Source organism: Lolium perenne, chromosome 3 (genome assembly GCF_019359855.2).
Source record: "Lolium perenne isolate Kyuss_39 chromosome 3, Kyuss_2.0, whole genome shotgun sequence".
Taxonomy (NCBI): domain Eukaryota; kingdom Viridiplantae; phylum Streptophyta; class Magnoliopsida; order Poales; family Poaceae; genus Lolium; species Lolium perenne.
Window position 1 is genome coordinate 311705983 of NC_067246.2, and position 16397 is coordinate 311722379.

The window sequence follows — 16397 nt, forward strand, 5'->3', positions numbered from 1 at the left end:
ACCGAATCCTTCGGGTGCCGTCCAACAATCACAAACCATGGAGGAGTGTCTAATTAAGTTAATTAATTCGGGACTGGGAATCCCATTGCCAACTCTTTTTGCAAAATTATTGGATAAGCGGATGTGCCACTAGTCCATATGAGAGTCCGTCAAAAGTAAATGACAAGGTTGAAAGCTAAACACCACATACTTCCTCATGAGCTATGAAACATAAACACAAATTGAGAAGCATTTTGAAGGTTTTAAAGGTAGCGCATGAGAATTTACTTGGAATGGTTTGAAATGCCATGCATAGGTATTTATGGTGGACACTCTGGAATAACTTGGTTTTCATGTGTTTGGAAGTACGAGCAGCGTTCCCGCTCAGTACAAGTGAAGGCTAGCAATAGACTAGGGAGCGACAAATCAAGAGAGCAAAGAATTGTCATAATCATGCTTGCGGCAAAATAAATTAACGGATGCATAAAATTTATACAAGAACTCTGAAGCAATATAAATCATCGAGGCTTAATTGACTTTTTGTTCAGTCATATGCATGCGTGAGCATGTGCCAAGTCGATATAAATGAATTATTCAGAGGAGGATACCACAATGCCATACTTACTTATGAATAAAACAATGCAAACAAACATACATGACATGCTACTCATATTAATAAATTGGAGCTAAACATGAGAGATCATGAACTACTAGACTTTCTCAAATAACATATACCTCACATGAACCAACTAAGCATGCTCACATGGATGAGCATATGTACAAAAATGAAAACAAATAGAGTTCATACCAGCCTCTCACCACAATCAGATTGTCGTAGATCGTCATTATTGCCTTTTCACTTGTACAGCTTGGATAATATGAAATGAAAACCACGCTCCAGCCACCGAAGACCATTGAACTCATAAAGAACTTTACAAACCAGAGAAGAACAGCAAATATTTTTGGTGTTTTCAAATTGCAAATAAGAACAAGAGGAAACAAACAAACAAAGCAAAATCTTTTTGGGTTTTCTTATAGCAAACTAGCAATAGCAAATAAAGTGAAACAAATGCAAGAAACTAAAGCAAACAAATGGTGAAGAGAAATAACAGAAATATTTTTGGTCTTTTTGTGTTTTGGGAAGGAAACAAAGCGAAATCAAGAAATAGCAAACTAAAAGAAACACAGAAAAGCGAAATGGCAGAAATCTGCCAAAACCTGACAGCAGTACAGAAATCGATTTTAACAAAAATCTTACGTTGCTCAGATCGAAAAGTGTTCAACTAATGAAAGTTAGATAACAACCTGGGGAACCTACACAAAAATTTGCAGCGCAAAATGACGCTCTGGCTATTTTTGACGATTTTTACAGTAACATTCCAGAATCTGTTTTCAGGCAGCATTTCCCCAAATATCATCTTCCTCTCATTAGAAAGCCACTCAATCGAACAAAACAAGTATGTACAAGTATCCAGCAACCATAATATGCAAAGAATGAGTGATGCTGGTATACCTCCCCCCAAGCTTAGGCTTTTGGCCTAAGTGGAGTTCAATCCCATCGATCCCATGAAGTAGTGTCTCCGTAATATGAAGATGGGTCGTATTCCGGGTATGTGCTAGAAGAAGCACCCGGATATGTGACGGTGTGGTCGTAGGAGGTCCCGACATCCTCGGAGTCATGTTGCTGGTGGAAGTCTCTTATCTTCAAATGTTCATCCACCTCCTCCTTAGTGCACGACCATGACTGCCTGTCAATACTCAACAAACTAGGTTGGGGAAGAGGGATTTCCTTCTCCTCCCCGTCAGAAAACAACATTCTATACACAATACTATCTAAAGTAGAGTCAGTAGTAACAAAATGATGACTCTTCATAGCAGTAATATCAAGTCTCCTAGGGGCCAATGGCACATCATTAGGATCAATAGGAAGATTAAGATATGTTAAAACGCGCAGTGCAATGGTTCCTCCAAAAATAGGCCCCCTGGTAGTCAGGCGGCGAGCAATAAGAGCACCAAGGTGATAGGAGGTTTGACCAGTAAGTGCAATATTCAGGAAAGCAAGATGGTAGCTAGAGATATTACTAGTGTTCTCCCTACCAAGAATGCTAGTAGCAATGTAGTATGCAAAATATTTAATGGCGGGGAGTTGAATGTTCCTTATCTTGCCCCGCTGAATGGTGCGACAATCATCGTCGGTGATCCCACGGTAGAGCTCCAGCAAGTCCCGGGGGTTGTCATCAATCCTACTTGCTGTACCTACAGGGGCAATATCCAAGGCACAACAAAAATCCTTCAATGGCATAGTTACAGTATTACCATAAATCCTGAACGCATGGCTTGTTGGCTCATAGTGTTTGTTGTTGAACTGGAAACTCTCGACGAAGATTTTGGTGAGCAAGTAGTATTGCTCCCTTTCATCGCCCATATAAGTGGTTAACCCTGCCCTGTTGACAAGGGTTAAGAAATCCTCCAGTATCCCTGCATTCCTTAGAAAATCATAACATGGAAAAGTAGAAGCATTAGGAGGACCGTTGTCCTCTTCAGGCGCGAAGCTAGGCGCGAGGATATCTTCATTATATGATTGCCTAATCCGGGTGGCGGCCCTAGAAGGCCTCCCGGTGCTGGTTGTCCCCTTCTTGAACAACTCTCCAAAGCTAAACTTCTTCATAGCTTCTCTGAAATTTTCAACAAATGACATAAAAAATTTTGATTTGGTGACATATAATTGAGGGAAACTACCATAGGAACTTGCTAGAGTACTAATCATGCATCAAAACTAGTTTCTACCACTTAGAACAAGCATGCAAGCTCACTAAACATGTTACCTATAGCAGCAAAATATTCAAGATATACTCAACCAAACGAAATTCTACTTGGATGGGTGGAGGAGTCACATACCGAAGAGCAAATGTGCCAAATTTCAGACAGAAATCTGGGCTGAGCAAAGAGATCGAAAAATCTGGAGTTCTGAAGCAAAAACGCGAGAGAGAGGAACTTGGTACGAGTTTTTTCGGGAGAGAGACTGTTCTGGGCGAAAGAGATGACAAAGTGGGGCAGAGGGGGACCCACACCACATGGTGGCGCGGCCACCTCCTTGGCCGCGTCGGCCTGTGGTCTGGCCCCCTCTGGTGCCCCACAGGTCATCCTCTGGTGCTCCCAGGTGCCTCGTCGAAAAATAGAACCAACGGTATAATTTTTGTGAATTTTTGAAAACTTTGAAAAACGCACATTTCTGGGTATTTAGTTTATTATTACTGGCCAGAAAAATTTTGAAATCTTCAAATAACTAAAGAACTTTGCAAATTAAAAGTGCTACAGCAACTAGAGCAAGTGGAGGAAGAAAGATATGTTGTTTACCTCCTCTATGCATATAAAAAGTATCCGTTAACAAGGTTGATCAAGTCTTGTCACCAAATAAATTTTACATAGCATAAGAAGAAATAAACCTCAAATCAATCATGTTACCTTGAATTGTATTGATATGGATCCAATCACGAGAATTTGATATTCTTCCTTAGGCTCATATATAGGACAATCAATAGTTCCCACTTTGATAGTTCTCACATTAGAAATAGTATTAACTCCACACGCTTTCTCAATCTTCTTAGGAAAATAAACGGTATGCTCCCTATCATCAACATTGAAAGTAACCTTTCCTTTATTGCAATCAATAACAGCCCCTGCGGTGTTAAGAAAAGGTCTCCCAAGAATAATAGACATATTATCATCTTCAGGCATTTCCAACACAACAAAATCAGTTAATATTAAGCAGTTAGTAGTAACTTGAACAGGAACATTCTCACATATACCAACAGGAATAGCAGTAGATTTATCAGCCATTTGCAAAGATATATCAGTAGGTATCAACTTATCTAAGTAAAGTCTCTTATAAAGAGAAAAAGGCATAACACTAACACCAGCTCCCAAATCACATAGAGCAGTTTTAACATAATTATTCTTAATAGAACAAGGAATAGTAGGTATACCCGGGTCGCCCAACTTCTTCGGAACTTTGCCATTGAAAGAGTAATTAGCAAGCATAGTGGAAATTTCCTCATTGGGGATTTTCCTTTTGTTAGTAACAATATCTTTCATATACTTTGAATAAGGTGGCAATTTAATAGCATCAGTCAAAGGGATTTGCAAGAATAAAGGTTTCATCCAATCGCAAAATTTATTATAGTGTTCTTCTTCCTTTGATTTTAATTTCTTAGCAGGAAAAGGCATTTTCTTTTGCACCCAAGGTTCTCTTTCATTACCATGTTTCTCAGCAATAAAATCTTCTTTAGTGTACTTTTTATTTTTAGCATGCTTTTCAGGTTCTTCTTCAACCTCTTCTTTATCAGGAGTATCATTCTTATCATTATCATTATCATTATCACTTTCAGTTTCAGCATCAGAAATAGAAATACTATTAGGATCATTAACAGGTTCAGAGGATTCTACAACATTTTTATGTTTCTTCTTCTTTTTCTTCCTAGAATGAGCACTAGGTTCAATGCATTGAGAATCTTGTTCAACTCTTTTGGGATGCCCTTCAGGATATAGAGGATCCTGGGTAGAGACACCACCTCTAGTTGTTACTTCATAAGCATGTTTCTCTTTAGAATTATTCCCTAACAAGTCATTTTGCACTTTAGTGAGTTGATCAATTTGAGTTTGAATCATTTGAAAATGTTTAACAAGCATCTTAACATCATTGGAGGTTCTCTCCACAATATCATGCAATTCACTAATAGCTTGAGAATTTTCCATTAAATGATTCTCTACTCTCATATTAAAATTTTCTTGCTTAACAATATAATTATCAAACTCATCTAAGCATTGTGCAGGAGGTTTCAAATATGGAATATCTTCCCTAGTAAAGCGTTGAAGGGAGTTTACCTCAATCATGGATGAAGGGGGAATTATCTCACATATATCTTCAATAGGAGGTAGATTCTTCACATCTTCAGATTTAATACCTTTCTCCTTGAGAGACTTCTTGGCTTCCCTCATATCTTCATCATTCAATTTAATTAAACCCCGCTTCTTCAATATTGGAGTTGGAGTCGGTTCAGCGTAGTCCAATCATCATGATTCCGGCTTATTTTAGCCAATAATTCTTCGGCGCTGCCCTGGAGTTCTTTTCCCTGAAAACACAACCAGCACAACTATCCAGGTATGCCCTAGACTCAATGGTTAGTCCACTATAAAATATATCAAGTAAATCATGCTTTTCCAAATCATGCTCAGTCGAGCTCTAATAAGAGAGCAGAATCTCGACCAAGCCTCGTGCAATTTCTCTTCATCTCCCTGATTAAAATTATAAATTCTCTGCAAAGCAATATGTTGAGCACTAGCAGGAAAGTATTTGCGGAAGAAAACATCAAGCAATTCTTTCGGACTTTTAATAGAATTAGGTGGCAAATTATTATACCAAGTTTTAGCGTCATCCTTTAATGAGAATGGAAATATTTTAGCAACAAAGTAAGTACGCATCTTAACATCATCGTAAAAACAAGCTACTAAGAGTAGATAGCTCACCATGTGTTCAACGAAGCACTTTCTTTTTCAGTACCACAAAAGGGTGTTTTCTCAACAATAGCTATATGAGATAGATCAAGAGAAAAATCATAATCTTTATCCCTAATGTTTATAGGAGATGTGGCAAACTTAGGATCAGAGACGCTTTATATCTAACACATGTTCTGCAAGCAACTTTTTAATTTTTCTTGCATCGTAGTAGCATTGCATTTTTCATTAAAATCATCTTTATGCTCCTCATATTCTTCCTCAGGATCATCACTAAAATAACCAAGTTCATGTGAACTAACAGGTGTAGTAGCATTAGGAGTTTCAGTATTTTCAATTTGTCTAGACCTAGCAATTGTAGCATCTAGAAAAGATCCCAATGAACCACTATCATCAAGCACAGCAGAAACATTATCAATATTATGAGAGTGTTCAGATTCAGCAGATGTACCCGCATGCGAAGCATGTAGCGGAGAAACAAATTTATCAATCACGTATGGTGAATCAAGAGCAACAGAGGTATTCAGAATTGTACCTTTTCTTGTAGTGGATGGTAATATGGCGATCTTAGTATCGCGAGGTTTACCCATGATGGAGAATTTGTAGCGAACAATATTAATCCAAGTGAACTTCCAAATAAAGCTATGCTCCCCGGCAACGAGCGCTTTAAAAATAGTCTTGATGACCCACAAGTATAGGGGATCGCAATGGTCTTTCGAGGGAAGTAAAACCCAATTTATTGATTCGACACAAGGGGAGACAAAGAACACTTGGAAGCCTTAACAACGGAGTTGTCAATTCAGTTGCACCTGGAAACAGACTTGCTCGCAAGGGTTTATCAAGAGTAATAAAGGTTTATAGCGAGCAGGTAGTGAAATAACAGCAGCAGTAATGTAGAGAGACAGCGGTAGTGATTTTAGTAAACAGCAGGATTAAAATACCGTAGGCACGGGGACGGATGACGGGCGTTGCATGGATGAGAGAAACTCATGTAACAATCATAGCAGGGCATTTGCAGATAATAATAAAACGGTGTCCAAGTACAAAGCAATCAATAGGCATGTGTTCCATATATAGTCGTGCGCGCTCGCAATGAGAAACTTGCACAACATCTTTTGTCCTACCAGCCGGTGGCAGCCGGGCCTCAAGGGAAACTCATCGGATATTAAGGTACTCCTTTTAATAGAGTACCGGAGCAAAGCATTAACACTCCGTGAACACATGTGATCCTCACATCGCTACCATTCCCTCCGGTTGTCCCAATTCTTGTCACTTCGGGGCCATTGGTTCCTGGACAATGACATGTGTATACAACTTATAGGTAAGACCATAAACAATGAATATCATGATGAAACAATAACATGTTCAGATCTGAGATCATGGCACTCGGGCCCTAGTGACAAGCATTAAGCATAACAAGTTGCAACAATATCATCAAAGTACCAACTACGGACACTAGGCACTATGCCCTAACAATCTTATGCTATTACATGACCAATCTCATCCAATCCCTACCATCCCCTTCGGCCTACAGCGGGGGAATTACTCACACATGGATGGGGGAAACATGGCTGGTTGATGTAGAGGCGTTGGCGGTGATGGCGGCGATGATCTCCTCCAATTCCCCGTCCCGGCGGAGTGCCGTAACGGAGACTTCTCGGCTCCCGCGACGGAGTTTCGCGATGTGGCGGCGTTCTCGGAGGGTTTCGGCGATTTCGACTTCTCCCCGTGCGTTTAGGTCGAGGCCGATAAATAGTCCGCAGGAGGGCGTCGGAGGCCGGCCGAGGGGGCCACACCACAGGGCCGCGCGGGCCCCCCCAGGGCCGCGCCGCCCTATGGTGTGGGGCCCTCGGGCCTCCACTTCAATTGCCCTTCTGGCTCCGTTAGTTTCCTGGGAAAATAGGGCCTTCTGCATAAATTCCGAGGTTTTTCCCGAAAGTTGGATTTCTGCACAAAAACGAGACACCAGAGCAATTCTGCTGAAAACAGCGTTAGTCCGTGTTAGTTGCATCCAAAACACACAAATTAGAGGCAAAACAATAGCAAAAGTGTTCGGGAAAGTAGATACGTTTTGGACGTATCAGACATCATCGCCATCACCATCATCATCATCTCCACCATCATCACCGCCGTCTCCACCGCTGGACACCGTCACCGCCGTAGCAATTTGGGTTTGATCTTGATTGTTTGATAGGGGAAACTCTCCCGGTATCGATCTCTACTTGTTGTTGATGCTATTGAGTGAAACCATTGAACCAAGTTTATGTTCAGATTGTTATTCATCATCATATCACCTCTGATCATGTTCCATATGATGTCTCGTGAGTAGTTCGTTTAGTTCTTGAGGACATGGGTGAAGTCTAAATGTTAGTAGTGAACTATGGTTGAGTAATATTCAATGGTATGATATTTAAGTTGTGGTGTTATTCTTCTAGTGGTGTCATGTGAACGTCGACTACATGACACTTCACCATTTATGGGCCTAGGGGAATGCATCTTGTATTCGTTTGCTAATTGCGGGGTTGCCGGAGTGACAGAAACCTAAACCCCCGTTGGTATATCGATGCAGGAGGGATCGCAGGATCTCAGAGTTTAAGGCTGTGGTTAGATTTATTCTTAATTACTTTCTTGTAGTTGCGGATGCTTGCAAGGGGTATAATCACAAGTATGTATTAGTCCTAGGAAGGGCGGTACATTAGCATAGGTTCACCCACACAGCACTTATCATAACAATGAAGATTATTTAGCCGTATGTAGCGAAAGCACTAGACTAAAATCCCGTGTGTCCTCGAGAACGTTTGGTCATTATAAGTAAACAAACCGGCTTGTCCTTTGTGCTAAAAAGGATTGGGCCACTCGCTGCAATTATTACTCTCGCACTTTACTTACTCGTACTTTATTCAACTGTTACACCAAAACCCACTGAATACTTGTCTGTGAGCATTTACAGTGAATCCTTCATCGAAACTGCTTGTCAACACCTTCTGCTCCTCGTTGGGATCGACATTCTTACTTATCGAAGATACTACGATACACCCCCTATACTTGTGGGTCATCACTCATGCGGCCGTGGAATGCTATGAAGCATCGAAACAATTCTTCGGCTGCATGATGGAAGAAGGCAGCTCCGTTAGTGAGCACATGCTCGCCATGACCGGGCATGCGAAGAAACTCAGTGACTTGGGAATAGTGATTCCTAACAGACTGGGGATTAATCGTGTCCTTCAATCACTGCCACCAAGTTACAAGAACTTTGTGATGAACTACAATATGCAGAACATGAACAAGGAGTTACCTGAACTCTTTGGCATGCTAAAAGCTGCTGAGATTGAGATCAAGAAAGAGCACCAAGTGTTGATGGTCAACAAGACCACCAGTTTCAAGAAACAGGGCAAGTCTAAGGGAAAATTCAAGAAGGGTGGCAAGAAAGCTGCCACGCCTCCTGTGAAACCTAAGAACGGCCCTAAGCCTGATGCTGAGTGCTATTACTGCAAGGAGAAGGGACACTGGAAGCGTAATTGCTCCAAGTATCTAGCTGATCTGAAGAGCGGCCTTGTCAAGAAGAAGAAAGAAGGTATATCTGATATACATGTTTTATATGTTTATCTCAATTGTTCTCGTTCTAGTACCTTTGTATTTGATTCTGGTTCGGTTGCTCATATTTGTAACTTGAAACAGGAAATAAAGAATAAACGAAGACTACTGAAAGATGAAGTGACGATGCGCGTTGGAATGGATCCAAAGTCGATGTGATCATTTGTCGGCACACGTCCTCTACATCTACCTTCGGGATTAGTTTTAAGCCTAAATAATTGTTATTTTGTACCCGCGTTGAGCATGAACATTATATCTGGATCTTGTTTAATGCAAGACGGTTATTCATTCAAGTCTGAGAATAATGGTTGTTCTATTTTTATGAATAATATCTTTTATGGTCGAGCACCAGAAAAGAATGGCTTATTTCTGTTAGATCTCGATAGTAGTGATACGCATATACATAACATTGATGCTAAGCGAATTAAATTGAATGATAATTCTACTTATATATGGCACTGTCGTCTTGGTCATATTGGAGTGAAACGCATGAAGAAACTCCATACCGATGGATTACTTGAATCACTTGACTTTGAGTCACTTGATAGATGCGAAGCATGTCTAATGGGCAAAATGACTAAGACTCCATTTTCTGGCATGATGGAGCGAGCTACTGACTTATTGGAAATCATACATACCGATGTGTGCGGACCAATGAGTGTAGCATCGCGCGGTGGTTATCGTTATGTTCTAACCTTCACAGATGATCTGAGTAGATATGGGTATATCTATTTCATGAAACATAAATCCGAAACTTTCGAGAAGTTTAAGGAATTCCAAAGTGAAGTAGAAAATCAACATAACAAGAAAATTAAATTTCTACGATCTGATCGTGGAGGTGAATATCTGAGTTATGAGTTTGGCATGCATTTAAAGAAATGCAGAATACTTTCACAATTGACACCGCCGGGAACACCACAACGAAACGGTGTGTCCGAACATCGTAATCGAACTCTCTTAGATATGGTTCGTTCTATGATGTCTCTTACTGATTTGTCGTTATCTTTTTGGAGTTATGCATTAGAGACAGCCGCATTCACTTTAAATAGAGCACCATCAAAATCCGTAGAAACGACACCGTATGAATTATGGTTTAATAAGAAACCTAAGCTGTCGTTCCTGAAAGTTTGGGGTTGCGAAGCCTATGTAAAGAAGTTACAACCGGACAAGCTAGAACCCAAAGCGGAGAAATGCGTCTTCATAGGATACCCTAAGGAAACTATAGGGTACACTTTCTATCACAAATCCGAAGGCAAAATCTTTGTTGCTAAGAACGGAACCTTTCTTGAGAAAGAATTTCTCACTAAAGAAGTGACTGGAAGAAAAGTAGAACTCGATGAGATTGATGAATCTATACTCATTGATCAGAGTAGCGCAAAGATCGAAGTTGTACCTGCACCGCCTACACCGGCAACAGAGGAAGCTAATGATAATGATCATGAAACTTCGAACGAGGAAACTCATCGAACCTCGCAGATTGACAAGGGAGCGTGCCACTCCTGATTGCTATGATCCTTGTCTAAATGTAATGATTGTGGATAACAATGATGAGGACCCTGCGACGTATGAAGAAGCGATGATGAGCCCAGATTCCAACAAATGGCAAGAAGCCATGAAATCCGAAATGGGATCCATGTATGATAACAAAGTATGGACTTTGGTAGACTTACCTGATAGCCGAAAGGCTGTCGAGAATAAATGGATCTTCAAGAGAAAAACAGATGCTGATGGTAATATTACTGTCTATAAAGCTCGACTTGTCGCAAAGGGTTTCCGACAAATTCAAGGAGTTGACTACGATGAGACTTTCTCACCTGTAGCGAATCTAAAATCTGTGAGGATTTTGTTAGCAATAGCTGCATTTTTCGATTATGAGATTTGGCAGATGGATGTCAAAACGGCGTTCCTTAATGGAGACATTGAGGAAGAGTTGTATATGGTACAACCCAAAGGTTTTGTCGATCCTAAAAATGCTGACAAAGTATGCAAACTTCAGCGTTCAATCTATGGACAGAAGCAAGCATCAAGAAGTTGGAACCGACGCTTTGATAAGGTGATCAAAGACTTCGGGTTTATACAGCGTCATGGAGAGGCCTGTATTTACAAGAAAGTGAGTGGGAGCTCTGTAGCATTCCTGATATTATATGTAGATGACATATTATTGATTGGGAATGATATAGAACTATTAAGCAGTGTAAAAGGTTATTTGAATAATAGTTTTTCAATGAAAGACCTTGGTGAAGCATCGTATATATTAGGCATCAAGATTTATAGAGATAGATCAAGACGCCTAATAGGGCTATCACAGAGTACATATCTGGACAAGATTCTAAAGAAGTTTAGAATGGACGAAAGTAAGAAAGGGTTCTTACCTATGTTACCAGGCAAGGTCTTGAGTAAGACTCAAGGACCGGCTACTACAGTAAGAAAGAGAAAGGATGAGTAATATCCCCTATGCCTCGGCAGTAGGATCTATCATGTATGCCATGCTATGTACTAGACCGGATATAGCACATGCTGTTAGTTTGACTAGCAGATATCAAAGTGATCCAGTAATGGAACACTAGACAGCGGTCAAGAATATCCTGAAGTACTTGAAAAGAACTAAGGATATGTTTCTTTGTTATGGAGGTGACCAAGAGCTCGTTGTAAGTGGTTACACCGATGCAAGTTGGAACACTGATCCTGATGACTCTAAGTCACAGTCTGGGTACGTGTTTATATTGAATGGTGCTGCAGTAAGCTGGGCAAGCTCGAAGCAGTGCACGGTAGCGAAGTCTTCAACAGAATCAGAGTACATAGCGGCTTCAGAGGCTTCATCAGAAGCGGTATAGATGAAGAGGTTCATTGTAGAGCTCGGTGTGGTTCCTAGTGCATTGGACCCATTAATCATTTACTGTGATAACATGGGTGCCATCGCCAATGCACAAGAGCCAAGGTCACACAAGAGGCTGAAGCATATCAAGCTGCGTTACCACTCAATTCGCGAGTACATCGAAGATGGAGAAGTAAAGATTTGCAAAGTACACACTGATCTGAATGTAGCAGATCCGTTGACTAAAGCTCTCCCTAGGGCAAAGCATGACCAACACCAGAAAGCCATGGGTGTTAGGTATATTACAATGTAATCTAGATTATTGACTCTAGTGCAAGTGGGAGACTGAAGGAGATATGCCCTAGAGGCAATAATAAAGTGGTTATTATTTATATCTTTATGTTTATGATAAATGTTTATATGTCATGCTATAATTGTATTAACCGAAACATTAGTACATGTGTGATATGTAGACAAACAAAGAGTCCCTAGTATGCCTCTTAACTAGCTTGTTAATTAATGGATGATTAGTTTCATAATCATGAACACTGGATGTTATTAATAACAAGGTTATATCATTGTATGAATGATGTAATGGACACACCCAATTAAGCGTAGCATAAGATCTCGTCATTAAGTTATTTGCTATAAGCTTTCGATACATAGTTACCTAGTCCTTATGACCATGGGATCATGTAAATCACTTATATCGGAAAGGTACTTTGATTACACCAAACGCCACTGCGTAAATGGGTGGTTATAAAGGTGGGATTAAGTATCCGGAAAGTATGAGTTGAGGCATATGGATCAACAGTGGGATTTGTCCATCCCGATGACGGATAGATATACTCTGGGCCCTCTCGGTGGAATGTCCTCTAATGTCTTGCAAGCATATGAATAAGTTCATAAGAGACCACATACCACGGTACGAGTAAAGAGTACTTGTCAGGAGACGAGGTTGAACAAGGTATAGAGTGATACCGAAGATCAAACCTCGGACAAGTAAAATATCGCGTGACAAAGGGAATTGGTATCGTATGTGAATGGTTCATTCAATCACTAAAGTCATCGTTGAATATGTGGGAGCCATTATGGATCTCCAGATCCCGCTATTGGTTATTGGTCGGAGTGAGTACTCAACCATGTCCGCATAGTTCACGAACCGTAGGGTGACACACTTAAAGTTGGATGTTGAAATGGTAGAACTTGTATATGGAATGGAGTTCGAATATTTGTTCGGAGTCCCGGATGAGATCCCGGACATCACTAGGAGTTCCGGAATGGTCCGGAGAATAAGATTCATATATAGGATGTCATTTTATGTGAATTAAAATGATCCGGAAGGTTCTATGGAAGGTTCTAGAAGGTTCTAGAAAAGTCCGGAAGAAACCACCAAGGAAGGTGGAGTCCCGGAGGGACTCCACCTCCATGGCCGGCCAACCCTAGTGGGGAGGAGTCCCAAGTGGACTCCCCCTATGGGGGCCGGCCACCCCCCTCCCCCCCACATGGAAGGGGGGAATCCCACCCCAAGTGGGATTCCCACCTTGGGTAGGTTTCCCTATCACATAGAAGGTTTTGGGTTCGGGTCTTATTCGGAGACTTGTAGTCCAACACTTGGGGCTTCCACCTATATAATGAGGGGCCAAGGGGAGGGGGCCGGCCACCCTAAGACCACAACCTGGCCTCCCCCCTTGAGTGGCCGGCCACCCCCTCCCAAACCCTAGCCACCCCCCTCTCCTCCATAAGCTCCCGCACGCTTAGCGAAGCTCCACCGGAGTTCTCCACCGCCACCGACACCACGACGTCGTGCTGTCGGATTCAAGAGGAGCTACTACTTCTGCTGCCCGCTGGAACGGGAGGTGGATGTCGTCTTCATCAACAACCGAACGTGTGACCGAGTACGGAGGTGCTGCCCGTTCGTGGCGCCGGTGATCAAGATCTTCTACGCGCTTTTGCAAGCGGCAAGTGAACGTCTACCGCAGCAACAAGAGCCTCATCTTGTAGGCTTTGGAATCTCTTCAAGGGTGAGACTCGATAATCCCCTCGTTGCTACCGTCTTCTAGATTGCATCTTGGCTTGGATTGCGTGTTCGCGGTAGGAAATTTTTTGTTTTCTATGCAACGTTATCCTACAAAAAGAGCAATTATTTTGGAATTTAGGGTTGAAGTGGTGGGTGCGTTTCCAGACCTTGGCAGCGTTGCGGAAAGACTTAAGGCGGGCAGCGAGATCACCAGCAGCGTCAGCGAGGGCCGGAGGACTGTCCTAGGCAGGAAGAGTAGAGGGGAGGAAAAGGGGGTTTTCAGCCAAGAGTTCTTGAATCGAAAACAAGCCGCCCGGGGGTTTTTTGTGGAGGCAGTGACCAGGAGGGGAACATGGTCGGAGGTGGGACGGGGGAGGGAGGAGAGGGAGGAGTTGGGAAGAGCCAGATTCCAAGCTTGATTGAAAAGGGCTCGGTCGAGGCGGGCGAGGGTGGGCGTCTCACGTTTGTTCGACCAAGTGTACAAACGATCGAGCAGGGGCAGCTCGAAAAGAGCCAGCGAGCGGATGGAGTCGTTGAAAGCGTTGGCGAGGGAGAGGTCGAAATTGGGATTGTTTTTGTCAGTGGGGCAGCGGAGGAGGTTGAAATCTCCAACAATCATCCATGGAAGATCTTTGAAGGGAGGGCCGAGGCTCTCCAATTCTTCCAGGAAGAGCGGCGTGAGGGAGTGATCCGCCGGCGCGTAAACATTCGTCACAACGAAAGTGAGCGCCGTAAGTGATGAGGACATGATTACCTCCGATTTGAAGGCATATTTTGGTGAAAAAGATGAGACTACGTCGAGGACGACTTCAATTCAAGTAGGGGAGGATGATGAGGACATCTCTATGATAGATACAACCAATACTCCTACAACCACATCTCAGGTACATTCGTTACTAGGAATCCTTCCTGATATATATGAGAATATGATGCTGCCTAAATCAAATGTATTTATATTATTTAGGAATGGATCTAGCATGGACGCCAAGCATTGGATTAGGAACGTGCATGGAGATGGCAGCATACCTGCAAGGATTCAGGATGGCGTTGCAAGCGAGGATTTCAGAACATTGAAGCCACCATAGTGAAGCAATGATGATTGGAGGAATTATACAAGTTACTCCATCATAAAATTCGTCCAAAGAGTTATTTATGGTGCTGCGTCACCTTATTTAATGGGCCAGGCCCATGTATTTTCGGATTAGGTATTTTAGGGGATTTTAAGAGGCCATATAAGTGGAGGAAGGCCCATTTAGGGGTGTTTTTGGCCAACCCTAGCTGGTTGGACGAAAATCCCTTGACTTCCCCCATATATATCCCTCTCTAGTCGTCATTAGAACTCGGATTTTGATTAGATTAAAAGTTAGCCAATTGCTGCAACTACGTGTTCTTCTTTTGAGGCCAACGCCCAGAACAAGACCGACTATTCGGAATCCCACCATTATCAATCAAGCTTTCATCTATATCCGCAATATTCTGATTGCATCTTTAGTTCTTACTTGTTCTCGATTTCAGGTAGGAATTAAGACCCTTGCTGGTCAGGCTGATCGTGCTCCCGCAAGATCAGTAACTCCCGGAGATTGTCCTAGCGATTGCATTGGCGCACGAGCTTTGCACGTGTAGTCAGATCGTCAAGCACGAACTCCACCAACAAATCAATTTATCCCCATCTCATCGAAAGATCGCCTTTGCCCTATCAGTAAGGGAGGACGAAAGGACAGTAGAAAGAGAGAAGTGGTCTCTGCGGGATGAGTCCAGCGAGAGGAACTGAGGATCCCAGGCGGTGAGAATGCCGCCGGAGCTCCCAATCGCATCCACCGTGTCATAACCCGAGAGATGCGACGGGAGGAAGGAGGCTAAGACGAAGCGGTCGATCGCTCGCAGCTTAGTTTCCTGGATACAGATAACGTGGGGAGCAGAGGAGCAGATCGCGTCACGGACAATGGGTCGTTTTTTAACACAACCGAGGCCTTGCGTGTTCCACGATTCGATCCTAACATCACGAAAGGCACTAATCATAGGAATGAGCAGCACCAGAGAGATTACACGAGTTACAGGGATTACAAAGGGAGGAAAAACACGAAAAAAAAGGAAAAACCGGGTGAGAGAAGGGATACAACGACATGGTCATCTTCTTGAGGACGCCACGCCGCGGGCCAAGCCAGCCGCGGCCCAGGCGGACAGAGCGCGGAGCACGTCTACACATCGGACCCAGCTTGCACCGGCCTTGAGGAAGCGCAGACAGAGGCCGCAATGGCGGCAACAACACGCTTGCGGAGGGGTTTAGCATAAGCCGACAGCGTCGAGTGCTTCTTGACCTGCTTCTGGAGAGCAGCGGTGCAGCCGCCGAGCGCGTCACGCAGGCCACGGAGCTTCATGGCACGAGCCTCAATGGGTTCGTAGAGCTGGGGCTCCTTAAGCGCCAGGCGTGGGCTGCGTTTGACCACTGGGGGGGGGGGGGCGCCGTGTTGCTGG

The 16397-nt window shown here is 42.9% G+C and overlaps 1 protein-coding gene across 1 annotated transcript in view; it reads right to left on the reverse strand.

Moving 5' to 3' along the window:
• Positions 1 to 14670, reverse strand: part of LOC127340270 (uncharacterized) — a 32351-nt gene extending 17681 nt beyond the window's left edge. Inside the window, exon 1 of the mRNA XM_051366041.1 lies at positions 14112 to 14670. Within this exon, the coding sequence (XP_051222001.1) occupies positions 14112 to 14670 (559 nt within the window). The remainder of the gene's footprint in view (positions 1 to 14111) is intronic.
• Positions 14671 to 16397: the final 1727 nt, after the last annotated feature.